The following is a 14,458-nucleotide window of genomic DNA, read 5'->3' on the forward strand; positions in this document are numbered from 1 at the left end:
ATATCTAACAATGCTCTCATCCGAATTTAAAGAACTCACATGCCCGAAGTACTTACGACTCCGACGACTCACACAGCTGTCAACAGCTGTTTCCCAAGAGAACGTATAGGCACACACTGACTGACCGGGGGGTTGGGGGGTGGGGGGTGGGAGGGGAGGCGGAAGAGAGTGGACCAATTTCAGGGGGGTAGGGGGATGTTCGTTTCGATAGTCTTACCAACCTCCGTACGATTGTGGGGCGTCAGATTTGCATAGGATTGTCCTGTTCTTTTTATGAATTCAAATTCAATACAGAAATTATAAACTTAAAGTGCATGAATAATAAACCAGGTCACTGGCACACTCATCTGTCCATCTTCCGACTGAGTTACCAATATGGCTTAGTATCGATGGCAAGAAAGAAAGTGACATCAGTAAACACCATATCATGAAACCCTTCCAGCTTAAGATCTATTAAAATCTCATCTTTGCCTTCCTGAAATGGAGCAACTTCCAATTGGTGCTTCACTCTTGACCCACTACAACACAGACCATTCAGTTAAAAACTGCTTTAAAAACATTTTGCCTTTTTAACAGTAAAGGATATAACTTTCCATTGTTCTTTGATGGCAATATCAAAAATATTGCATGCACTCTAAATCTGCCCAGTTACTACATAGAACTTTACTCAACTAATTGTAAATCTCCTGACAACCGGCTGTCCTTTTAAGGATGTCACCCTGAAGCAATGGAACAAACTGAGATCAGGCAGACCTCTGGCTCCAGTCACCGCAAGGTGGGTTCCTTTAAGTATGGGAGGCAAGAAACCAGACCTGTGGTGGAGCCTGGCTCAAAGGAAAGATGGACTGCAATGGCCCTTCAAGTCCCCAATTTGATTCTTTCCAAGATGCTGGGCATGGGTGGTGGGCAGCCAGTGGACTGCTCTATGGAACTGCCAGTCGGGGGTACAAGGGTGATGTAGCATCTCCTGATTAGTTAGGGACTCCCACATTTTAGAACTCTTAACCTTCATTTTTAAACCCTGACAAAAGGAAAAATATTTGAGAAGCGGAGAAGCAAGAGAAGGACAAGGATGGAACAACACTGTCAATGGACCCGTGCGTAAAGTGCGAAGCCACTCTGGAATGGGCTTCTGGGACGTTTGTTAGGTTCTATCTCCAGAGTTAGTGGCATTAGCTCCCTGCTTTTTCTCAGGAAGCGGCAGAGGTCGAACTTGTTTTAGACCCGGAAGGAATGGGGTTTCCTTGGACTTTTATGCAATGGTTCTTGTTGTGTGTCACCTGGGAGAGGGTATAATAGTCTCCTGCTGGACACAAAGGTACCCTGAAAGTGGCTGCAATTCGTGGGTGTTCGAGGACTGCAGGCAGGAAGAGTGCCTCAAGGACCATTGTTTGCTGCTGACAGAAAGACCCCAGGTCAGGAGAATACTAAGGGTCGGACAGAAAGGTTGGTTCGGACTCTTAAAGCCAGCCCAACTGAAGGTGAAGTAGAGGGAGAGGTACTAACGGCTGAGAAAAACCACCAAGAAATAACATCAAAATGTTTCAGGCAAGAAGGCCCATAAAAACACATCTGATGGCTAAAGTGTGCCTCTAGGACAGAAAACTGCAAACCCCCCATGATTCAGTTCAATGTGCCTGAGAGAACTAAAAATCTCTGTCACTTGAGTGTGGCACAGAGACGCTTGCCACGGGTGCCCGGGGGCTCAAGGGCACCTCCTCATTGAGGAAATCCCAAGAGGAATTAAGGTATCAGCTCTGTGAAGTAGATTAAGAGGTGGATCCCCACAGTTATTGGAAGATCAGGAGCAGTACTGTACTAATTTTAAACAGACATGGGGGGGCTGCGGAATAATTCACCTGGAAAGCTCTTGGGCAGGTGTGTAGAAACTAATAGAACCACAGACCACCCATGAGGGTAAAGCACTATTGCACTATTTCCCCTGCTCCCCGGGTCCAGGTTGCGAGGGGGAGGCAAACCGACTGCTTCCCAGCCACAGCAGAGGGCTGGGCCAGCTAAGGAAGCGGAGTGCTGGCTCCTCAGCCTTGCTTCGAAAAGACAGTTGGATAAGCCAGACCATGTATGCGGGGTCCCCCTGGAAGAAGCTTGGGTACCTGCACAGAGTTACTAGCGGCTGCCTCAAAACGGAAAAGAACAGAAAGTGACCGAGAAACAGTTTATGGCCAGCGGCCATGCAACCACATCCAAAGAAACCCTCAGGGCTAAGTAGGGCCCGAAAGACCCAAGGACTTCAAAACGTGCATATTGGTTGCCATAGTGCCCTGGTAGGTCAAAGGTAGAACAAAGTGTTTTGGGGGATCCTGGAGGCTGCCAGAAGCCATGCAACCCTCCAGGAACAACCCCCCAATTTAAAGAGAAAGTTGCCACCCTTAATCTTCCAGGACGAAGATCAGTGCCGCTGGACCAGGGTTAGGTTGGTTTCATGCCCGCCTGGGGGCTGGGCTGGGCTGACCTTCTGGTGTGCCTTGGAGTCCATCTGACCCTTTGATCTGATTGGTAAGCTACATAATTTAATGGCAGGAATATGGTTTTCTTGGAAATGTTGACTGTTTTGCAGTAGTTATTAAGATGTGTTCAATGCAATAAGAATTGCTTTCCGAATTGAAAGGCAAAATATGGTCCCGTTTGTGACAGCGTCTACAAAAGTTATTTCCTTGGTACTGAAATGCCCTTATTTTCCTGTGGTTGCATTGCTAACACCATGTGATACAGCCAGTGGCCTGACCTTGAACACTGTGTACCCAATGATTTGCTATGGACATGAGTGTTTGGCGGTTTTAGTGGTTACAGTATGTTGGCAGAAAAAACGGTAAAGTAGCCTTAGACCTATGGAGTCTAGTCTGCATTTAGTGTGGAGGGGGAACTTGACTGCTGTGCATTCTTTGGGCGTAAACCCCGTGTCGGTTGTGAGTCCATTTAAAGGGTGTACCCTATGGTTTGTTACCTGCCATTGTGTATATAGTTGTAAATGTGAGAACAATATTCAGTTTTTGCATGTATTAAAGTACTTTTCCCTTTTTTAAAGAAAGGACATTGACTGGAGATTGATTCATTAGGAGTTATTTACTGTTGCGGAGTTCTGCGTTTCTAGCCCACAGCACCTCCCTCGACAAGTCATCGACTGCTCTGCCTCACTACCCTGAGAATCAAGTGATAATAAGGGTACTTACCCCCAGTTTGAGGGGGACAGGGACCCATTTCATAGTACACAAACTACAGGAAAAAAAAACTGGTGAGTTTAGCCAGTTCAGACATGAGCGAATTACTCAGTACAAATAAACCAAACCCTCAGGAGGCTGCGTTGCCACATAAATTATGCAATAGGAAGAAAATAACTCTGGGATGTTCTCAAATTAGATAAAGAACATTTACTCACACCTAACTGTATTTTAAATCATGAAAATGGCTGCTTTTGGGCACGTAGATTTATAGATATATAAAATACTATGCTTGCAATCCAAGTGTCTTATGCAAAAATCATTTCAACATGTTACATGGTAAAATAGCGATCACTTAAGATATTTCAGGCTTGGTGTGGATAGTGTATTTTTTGCTGCCTACAAATTTGAATCCCAGCACTAAAGAGTCAATCTTTCATCCAACCAAGGTCAGTAGACGGAGTACCGCGGATTTGAGCAGGAACACCTACTATTTGAAGTTGGAAACAAAATCCGCCCTGGTGGAGAAGCAAAAAAATAAAAAAAAATATATATATATATATATATATCACGCTTATTCCTCCGTAGCTTTTCCCCGCTGACGGTTCTCCTGAAGAGAAAGGCACGGACCCAACTTGTAGTGCAAATAGTCTTTATTTCTCTGTCGCCATTACGCGTTTCGGCTCGCCTGAGCCTTGATCACATGACAGTGGACTGAGTGAGAGAACACCTTTTTAAAGTGACAGTGCCAATGAGATCGTGACCACGTGATCAGCATACTACGCTAATCTTGTCATAGACATAAACAACAAACACCGCATTTGTAATTGACAAAACAGGTAAGGTTACATAAAATATCAACCTAAATGACTCTAACAATCTCATAAAATTATTGAGAGATATTGTCACATGTTTTTATACTTTGTATGCTGTTGTGAAATATCATCACTGTCTTGTCGTCTGGTTAGTGCGTCACGATCAGATTAAAATCAATAACAATAAAAAACAACAATTGTTAATTGAAAAAAGTGCTTAAAGTGTTGAGTGCAAAATGTGTGCAAAAACAGCCTAGGAGTGTGTGCTGTGCAAAAATACAATAATTCATTCCAATTGGATTCTTTTGTTACATCGATTCAGGGATACTTAATATTTGTTAGATCGTTGTTTCAATAACCATACGTTTATGATGAAAGCAGAACGACCAGTGGATAGGTAGAAAGATAGATTGTACTATCACCGTATTCTCGTGTGTTTTGGTCAAACAGGTTTAAGTGTGTTCTGTTGGGACAATATCCAAGCCTCAATGCACCGATACTAGAGTGAGATTAAATGTGCTCTACTAAGGGAGACACCGGTAAGGTCCTAGATCAAGGGGAATACGATATGTGTGTCAATGCTGTTATATAGTCTGTACAAATTAAAGAAAGGTTAGTCTACGACTGAACATAATAGGCTGAATGACATTTGTAAAATGTGTCCAGGTCAGAGTCGTAGGATTGTGCAAATTGCTAATAAATAGATAAAAGGTGTTAAAATACCTTTAAATACTTTAAAAATACTTTAAAAATACTGTCTCTCTATCGACCTATCCCTGTAATAAGACATGTGGATAGGTACCAATTGGAGAGCAAAATTCACAATAAATATATTAAAAGACTAAGAATTCAAAATCTTATAAATACCTTAAAATAATTGTACAAAATATATGACCACATAAAAAAATATTGTTGTCTTCCATTTGCGAATTTATAGGACTGCAAAGTTAAAAAATGTGTTAAAAAATGTTTGCTAAATACCAGTGTCATTGATGGGTGCTAAGACTGCATCGTCTGAATCTGCAGGGAGAATATCTTTGAAGTTATATCTATTCCAATCATTTGGTGACCAAATCTTATCTTTCTTAGAGTTAAGTCAAGCATGTGTATAAATCTTCAGTGGCGTTCAGACCGGAAGGGTGTTTGGTATCTAACTGTAAGATATACCGAGTTTCGAGTTTTCTAAGTTTATTCTCTCGGTTGCCACCCCTCCTGCTCGGTGGTACAGTGTCAATTACAAAGTATTTTACTTTGCGATTGTCAGATTGATGACATTCTTTAAAATGTCGTGCAACCGGGTAGGTGTTATCCTGGTTTGTGATTGCCCTGAGGTGCTGAAGGATACGTTTATACACGGGTAACTTGGTGCTGCCTATGTAGCGCAGATTACAGGGACATGTCAGTACATATATCGCGAATTCAGTTTTACATGTGAGTAGTTTGGAAATCACATGATTATGCTCGCTGAATGGGGTTTGATATGTGTTGGTATTTACTCCCTGGATGCATGCTTTACATGTCTTGCATCGAAAGAATCCTTTCATGGTTTGTATCCAACTGCTGCTATCAATCACCTCAGGGCTTGTTTTGACAAGCACATCCCTCATTGAGGGAGCTCTGCTGTATGTGATTGACACCCTCTGCGGTAGCAGGGGTCCTATCACGGGGTCACTTATATATATATATATATATATATATACACACACACACACACACACACACACACACACACGCACACACACACACACACACACAGCGTGGCCCTCAAGCCCTTAGGCTCCGGTGCCAGTGCACTGCTGCACCAGTGATAGCTAGGCCCCTGACCAGGATATAAAACATCACTACAATTACTGTATTGCCTTTAGAAGAGCCATCGACGGAGGAGCCCCCAGGCTGCACAGCAGCTGCTGGTCTGACCACCAGAGGGGTGACCCGAAGGGAAAAGGACATGTTCACTGGTATTCATCTGCAGCCGCGCCGAAACCGCGGAAATTTCCTTTTTTAGCGACAGAAAATATAGTTCCCAAGATAATTTAAGCCCAGGCACTGTGACTAATCAGCACCGGTGAAACAATTTATTTTAATAGATGTTCTTGTTATATGCCGCCCCGCACGGCCTCCCCAGAAATGAGGCGGTATCAGCAGCACCACAGATGCTCAAGGAGGCCCAGAACAGGAAGCTGGAAGGATTCGAGTTCTGCCTGGAGTCAAAATACTCAACTGTGGACACCAAGTGTACATTTGGTAAGTGGTCGGGTGGCTAAAGAAAAGCCAGTCTATCTCATGAGAATATCCAAAAGGTGCACTTTGTTTACTAAATGCATGCTACCCTATACATGCCTCTGCGGGCCTCATTCTGAGCCATTGTTGAAACATAATGTTGAAGCACCTAAACTGCAGTTACAGCTTGTGTGGTAAACCATCACCGCCCCCCACGGCACAAACCACACTGGGTATACAACCTGGGCACATTTGTGGAGAGGGGTTACTGTGTTACCCCATTCTGTGGAGCTTGGAATGAGAAGAGACATCACCATGTAAAGGTATCTGTGCAAAAAGTACAAACATTTAAAAAATGTTTAAAAAAGCATGTTTGATATTCTAGCCACTTTCTGGTGTTTCAAAGTAGTTGCCTTCGCTTGCAAATAAAGAGTTATTGCAAGCAACAAGTATGAAGATTGAAGTAATTCTCTCCACCCTCACACCGCACTTGTGCTCTTGGGCAATGTACTTATCATGGCGGAGAGGGGATTTCTTCTCCAGTTAATGACCGAGGAGCAGATGAAGCAACCCGGGACCCTCCCCTCTTAAACCTCTCTTTCACATATTAACTGGAACATAGTACATCAGGGCTTTGACGTTATTCTGGAGTATATGACGCGATTAATTAAAAAGCCCACCAGCAAAGCTGAAAGATGTGAAATAATCCAACAAACAGCCACATTAATTAAAAGAAAGTTAGGATAGTATAGGATTAAAGTAAAAAAATGGTGCAGATGCTCGGGATGTTACAAGCACTCCAGGAGCATCAGCACACACTGGATACATGAAATACCCAACACAGGAAGTTCCATAAACTGCAGACACACTTGCATACAAACACCATATGCATTGAAAACGCACGTGTGTGAGTAGGTGACATGCACACTATGAAAATAAAATAAATCGGAGATGCCAATTTTAACAGTTTCCAAGAATGCCTATGTACGATCATATAACAATATGATACAGGACAGATTCGTTATCAGTTGCACTTTAATTTTCTTGCTTCCGTTGGTCCAGCCAACACGTGCACAGGAGTACCCGCGACTTCCTCAGGGCTTGAGGATTTGTACGTTGAAGATTCTACCTACTTAAGACCGGTTATACTTCCGCCCCGGCCAATAGGCAGGGAATAAAAGTTAATTCCGTCAGATCAGGGTGTTTCTTGTACATATGAAATCGCTGTGTAGTCGCGGTGGTGGTCTAATTCTTTAAATCCTATGGTCGGTATAGCAAACACTTTCGTGCTTTGGCGTGTGTTCACGTCAATCTCCGGTCTCCAATGTGGCCCTGAGAAAGTCGCGGGTACTCCCAGGCGACAAAACACGTATTGGCCGGACCAACGGAAGCAAGAAAATTAAAGTGCAACTGATAAAGAATCTGTCCTGTATCATATTGTTATATGACAATTATTGTATGATATTGTGGGTGTGCTCGGGTACAGAATCTATGTTGTGTGATCCCTAGGGATTACGAATTGGGAGGGGCGGATGACTCCTCGCCCCTTGAGCACCTACAGATAGATATACTCACTTACCAGATACCGGAAAGAGGTAGCGCCATTACCACCCAGGGACGTATCATCCATTCATTGTCAACATGTACGACCACTATGGGCAGGTGAAGTTAAAACTTTGTTGCATAGTTGAGAATCTCCACCTTTCATAGTGGCGGGTGAAGTTTCTTGACCTTGGAGTGAATAGTCAATAAACCGATATCGGACTGCGCCCAACCTCACCCAAATGTACACCTAAGAACTACCCAAGCAGTTATGAGTCATCACATCCACCTACACAGCAGCTTTTATATAAGATAAACAAAAAACTTTACTCACTCAAAATGTTGTCCACTGACATCCTTCCCAAACTGCAGAGGCGCCAGTTACCCTACCTCACATCATCCTCACCCACCTGACAGAAAAGCAATCTTACCTCTATCACCTAAACCATAGCAACAATCTAAACTCCCAATCAGAAACAGCCTGGCAACGGTACCTTGCATAACAGATTTCCACAACATGTGCTTATTTAAAAGAAAGTTATTTTGTTTGGGTAAAGCAATGGTATGGGGGACTATCTCAGAGATTCACCAAACACTAGTAGTGAATGGCATTTTATTAACAAGAAAAAGAAAGTGATATGAAGTGGCCAGTGTTGACCGTGTCATAGAGCTTTTTTAAGCCCTGTTGCATGTTGCACAGCGGCCCGCTGCTGTGCAATACGTTAAAAAAATGCGGCTGGGGAGCAACATTAAGGAGGCGCAGGAGAGGAGGGTGGGAGCAGCAACAAGGGAAAGAAAAAATACTACGGCAATCACAGAGCGAATAGTGGACGTGCACTAATTAAGCTGATTCAATCTGTGCTTTGTCCATGCTGCACAGAAAGGAACATCAGAGATGCTTAGCCTGTGCTGGCCAAATGGGAGGCAGCAAAGACTAGTGACACTGAAGCCAACAAATGGAAAGCAGTGGGTGAGCTCCAAGCCTTTAATGTAAACAATATGTCTCACAAGTGCACATAAATGCAGCACATGTGCGGTCGCAGGATTAACCTAAAAATGTAGATGGGAAGAGGAGAATACAGAAAAATAGAGAGGAGAGGACTACAAAAGAGTGCAAAGTAGACAGCAGTGGAAAGCAGAAGAGGGCATCAGAGTAGGGTCCAGGAGAGAGAGATGGTGGGGGAAGAAGGGGGAGGAGACCCCAAAAAAGAAGAGACGGTGAGGATAAAGAGAGGGGAGTTCAGGAAAGAGAGTAAAATGAAATTAAGGTAAGAGGAAAACTAGGGCATGAGAGAGAGAACAGAGTAAAAGGGCGGTAGAGTGGGGTACAGAAAGAGAAGTGTAAGAAAGGGAATGCAAGACTAGAGATGATATGTGAGATGGGTGCATTGGAGAGAAAAATAAGGGAAAGACATGAGATGGGGCTAGGGAGTGCAGCGGCAAAAAGATGAAGAGCGAGCAGATCGAGGGGAGAGATGAGTGCAGAAGGCGATGGCGGGATCGCAGGGTGAGGAGGGAATACATATTGTATGAAAACATTGTGAAGGGCCCTGACAATGAAACTGAGCTGATGACTGCATGACAGCCATTCTTCCTCCGGTTTAAGTTAGGCTCCTTGGCTCCTGTACTTGAATGACCATGGGGTCAGGTCACCTCCTGCCGTGTTTGTTCAGAGCAAGGGATTGGCTTGGTGAGAGGGCTTAAATACAAGTGATAATGATTTAAAGCCATCCGAACCCTGTTCAGAACGTGCGGAACCATATAAATAACAACTATGGGGGGCCATTAATATAGCGGGCGGATCGCCACCACCCGTATGGCGTTGGCGATCCGACCGCTAAAAACCACCGCCCGCTTTCAAATTCCCCCCGCCACATTACCATGGCGGGGGGGACCCAGGCGGACGGGAAGACCGTCTGCCGGTTTTACGCCGATAGGCAATCCGCCCGATTGCCTACCGGGCGGAAAAGCCTTTTATATGGTGGCGGTGTGTGGTAGACACCGCCATGCATATTACAATGCAGGCAGGCGGTTTATTGACATTGGGGGCCTGTAGCGTGCCCCCAGTGATTCTGGGGGGTGGAGGGTGCACATGGGGGGTACCTATGGTACCTCCCGCAGTTCCATGCACAACATGGCAGGCACCACGCGGTGCCTGCTATGTTGTGCATGGAAGCGCATGACATGCCTTCTTGGCATTGCGGTGAGCGGTGCTGAGAGCACCGCCCGCCGCTATGTCAGGAAATCAGGATGCGCCCGCCAGTGTGGCGGGCGCATCCTAATTTCACCTACGGGACCCCCGCACCAATGGTGGGCGGTCCCATTCCACGACAGGATGGCGGGCTGACTTTGTCCGCCTGCAATCCTAATGAGCCTCTTAGTGTCTTCACGATCTGTGAGCATATTCTTTGAGAGAATGATTATTTATTGTTAAACTGTAGGCTTAAAAAGTAAGCATGAGTCAATTGGAAGAGGGGGTTTATGTGTCGGTATACTTGAAGGATTAAGCTCTCTCACCACTTTAAACATCTTAGAGCATTAAATGCTGGAGTAACATATGTGTCGCACAAACATTTTTGGAGGTCCAAAGCCAAAACACAGTTAGAAAAATATTGCTCGAGTCTGCTGCTGCTCCCTTGCATGTCAGAACAGAAAGGGGTGCAATCTAGCGAGAGATAAATCTGTGACAGAAAACTGTGAGCTGTTTCACCAAAGTTAGCATTATAATTATTTAGTGCTGCACTGAGGAAGTACATACTTTGTAGTTTACAGACATCATCTACGCAGCAAGTCAGCCTCTTCCAAGAAGCTTTACAATCTAATTAAGATAAATGCTTGAACCGGTGGCTTCAGGTTCTCACTTGACTTGCCAGAGAGGAGGAAAGTCTGAGGTGACTATAGCCTGATACGAACCATTGGATTAGAGGGTGTCACATACTCTGTAGTTGGTTATTTATCCAGTGGGGGTGTTGCCCTACATAGCCTGGCACCCCCGGGACATGGCATGGTTTCCAAGCAATGCAGGGAAGAGACTCGCATTCTCTTTAAGAAGAGAATAAAATAGGGAAGGTGTAGTACAGAGGAGGCACCTTGAGATAGAGAGCCCACATAGGCCCAAGACACTTTTGTTGGCACCGCTGACATGAGGAGAGTGGGTGAGTATCAAAAAAATCACAACGAGACCTCGCCACCTTAAGGGGAATCACCTACTAAGATGTGAGCATGCAGCAAGATTAATTTGTGATGATAGGCAACAAGTCTGAATATGTGCCTTTGTTTTGAGCAACGCTACGCAAAAAGAAGACTGAAATCTGCTTGGCACCATATCCAGAGCACAACAACTAGTAACACGCTCATCAGAGTAGGAGCTTTTTTTTTTACAAATTAAGTGATAGCCCACTCCAGCACGAAGGGTATAGGAATGAAACTTAAATTAAGACAAAACATGAACCCACAGCAAGGAAGTGAGCCTTCCTGCAGATCCTCCCCTGCCTTAAAAAATAAAGCTTGTGTAATGTAACTCGGCTCATGTTAAGCATCCCATACCTTCTGGTCTGGACGAGTTTGTGCTATTTAAGAATGAAAAAAATAAAAGGAATAGTACCTCAATTGCACCGTCGCACTGCGCCACCTAGCTTCAATTCGTGAGAAGTGAAGTGAGCTTGTTAGGAAGCACAGTAGAGAATTGGCGGAGTGAGGCCAATTGACTGTAAAAATTGGTTTGAACGTGCTCATAGTTCAAATTAAGTGGTTTGGTTTTCTGGGGGCACACGTTTTGGAAGCGTGTCGGCGCACAAACAGAATAAGGGTTTGACTGTGGGTAAAGAATCCTTTCTGTGTAGAAGAGTGCACATATTCAATATGAAGATGCAAGGTTTAACTTGATGAGGGTTACCTTGTATTTTTTGAAGACAGCAAGCTGTTACGGGGCGAAATATTAATGCTCAAACATGTTGCTATATGCCTGTGGAGCTCGTGTAAAGTGCTCCAATAGGAATCGCGATACACAAAAAACATTACCTGAGCGGAGACAATAAGAACCTGTGGGAGGAGTGGCATGGGAGGTCAAGCTGCTGAACTGGGGAAAAGGTTGGAGGAGGAGGGGACAAGTAGGGGTGCTGAAACGCTTGCTCAGAAAGAAGTTTGACGTGGATGAAAAGGAGTATTTGGGCCATGGGATCGAATATGAAGAACAACAGGAAATGACATGCTAAAACTAATAGAAACAAAGGAAAAGTAAGTGGCAAGCACACCAACCAATGAAAAGGGCGGGATGTAAGCCCCTTTTAAGATTTATATTAGCAATAGATTTCACAAGCACAGGACAAGCACTGAGCAGGCAAAACCTAAAAACGCACAGGACTGAGAATGTTCTGGAGAGAATGGATAATTAAACCCTGATTTCTCTTTCTCCAACAGCAAGCTTGATCATATTTTCTTTACCAACATTCAATTGAAACAGTAATCTGTTCATTTTGAAAGTTATTTCAAAACAAAAATATCTCACCATGCTTTTTTAAATGCATTCACCTGTAATACACATAGAGACACAGGTAGAAGAAGGGGTGCTGCCCGCTTGTCTTCCCTACATTTACTACCCTTACTTCTACTTTGGTACCAAACCCTCATCAGACTCGATGTCACTGGAGCCTGGATAATTTACTATTCTAACTTCAATCATAATCTATTTGGGCATTGGTGCTCCTGCATGCAACAGTATATCTAGGCCATGGCCATGTCCAAGTCATGCTGTTAGACCTAAGCTTGTTTAGTGGCAGTCATAAACCTTTCCACTAAAAGCCCTTCCACAAAGTGGACTTCAAACTCTTTTTCACTGAAAGTAACCTACAAAGTGGCCACTGATTTTGGTAGCAGGGTGCAGTCCCTTTTTTATCCGAATCACAGTATGAGGATTCCCTGGTAAATCCAAGCAGTAGGTAATAACAGAAGGACTTCATTCCAGAGTATCTTTTGCTTTCGCACAACAGTGCTGGGACTTTTGTAAGGCAGAATACCAAGGTTGGGATGTCTTACATATGCCTGAATTACCTACAATTGTAGAGTGCTCTGTTGTTCGTGATAGTCTGCATTTTAGGTTATTACCCTCTGCTCCTCCTTTAGATTCCCCCTCCCCAAAGCCACTGAGGAACAGGCAGGTGTCCGGCGAGTTCAGTCCAGTTCTGGATGTGATGAACTAGGGTACAATGGAAACAACAGCACCATAAAGCCGGCTCATTGTTTGATGTGATGCCGATGTGGTCACAGGGCGCTATTCGGCTTGTGCAGGATAATAGTGAAATAGGTAAATGCAGAAGGACAGGGGGTTACAAGGTAGCCAAAATATGGGAACCTGTTAAAAATAGGCACATTCTAAAGGCAGATGGACATGTCCTACTTAATTCTACTATGTGAAAAATGTTTCCATATTTTCCATTGGCAGCTGCTTTATTTGCACTTTGGATATCGAAAATCCATAGCTATACCGATGACCCTTTAATGGGGCAAGTCATATTGGCCCTCCATGCTTTCCATAACCATCATGCACTCGGATGGAAAGAGATATTCTCAAAACACAAATATTGACTGACAAAGCTCACCCTATAGCCTACTCAAGCAGACTACTGACCAGTACCACCAGGGCTGCCTGCATTCCCAGAGGCTATTGGAAACTTATATGCTCACCATGCACAAGCTCCCCAACCATACTGAATGAGTGTTGATGGTCCTGGCAAAGAAAAGCATGAGACAACTCATAGCTAATTTTGGGAAGGCGTCTAACTGAATACTCAAACATGATACATTCTGTTCTCAGGGCCACATGCATGCCAGGTGTAATGCTACCCACACGCAGATTCAGTTATATGCGAAACCCCCTTGGAGGACAGGCAGTTACAACGCTATTTGGTAGATTGAGTACACCACAACAGGTTTTATATGTTGAGAAGGTAGCACTATCGGTATTGCCGATACTCCAAGTGCATTATGGGTTGTCAGATATGCGCTGCACAGTGCATTTTTGTACAGTGTGATACTTATTAGGTATAAAAAGTGCTTACCGTGCACACAGTTATCTCATCTCCCAGCATGAGCTTGCTAACCTCCATCAGCTTCTCCAGAAGGTGGACTTTGTGCAGTAGCCAGGAGAATGCCAATAACAGCTCTCTGCTCCCTTGTAAGCCATCCTCAGGGAGTCGATAGAATTCAGAGGCGCCATAGCCATGGTACCAGAGCATTGACTTCACAAATCGGATCTGGACATCTGCAAGGAATGGCCAAACATCTCGGAATGAGAAACCATGACAAGGACCAGGTGATGAAGATAGGAAAGAAGAGAGAAAATACAAAATATATTCTCTGTATTGAGGTTTGCAACGTTCGCTCATGACGTGATATAACCAACTAACACAAAGATGTACCCTGGAATGATAACTAGATGATATATTAAAAAGTTACTTATCTGTAACAATGATTCACCGGTGTGGACATCTTGCACTAATTCACATTTTAATGCTCAAGTTTAAAAAGCATCTTTAGTTTACGTACTTTATGAAGTTCCTCCATGACGTATGGAACTTGAGGACAGCGGACATCACTTTTATTCATTCTTGGTTTTTTGGTAGTACAGAGCAGCGTCACGGCATTTTAGCCTAAAGACTAGTAATCAAAAAGCGAGATTGATAGGATGGAGGGATTTTGGTTTGG

The 14,458-nt window shown here is 44.0% G+C and overlaps 1 protein-coding gene across 1 annotated transcript in view; it reads right to left on the minus strand.

The window, feature by feature from the left end:
* The window catches only part of TEDC1 (tubulin epsilon and delta complex 1), a 639,294-nt gene that overhangs the window by 509,467 nt on the left and 115,369 nt on the right, over positions 1–14,458 (minus strand). The window contains exon 3 of the mRNA XM_085627166.1: positions 13,813–14,015. Within this exon, the coding sequence (XP_085483292.1) occupies positions 13,813–14,015 (203 nt within the window). The remainder of the gene's footprint in view (positions 1–13,812; positions 14,016–14,458) is intronic.

The sequence above is a fragment of the Triturus cristatus genome, chromosome 9 (genome assembly GCF_964204655.1).
Source record: "Triturus cristatus chromosome 9, aTriCri1.1, whole genome shotgun sequence".
In the NCBI taxonomy this organism is placed as follows: Eukaryota; Metazoa; Chordata; class Amphibia; order Caudata; family Salamandridae; genus Triturus; species Triturus cristatus.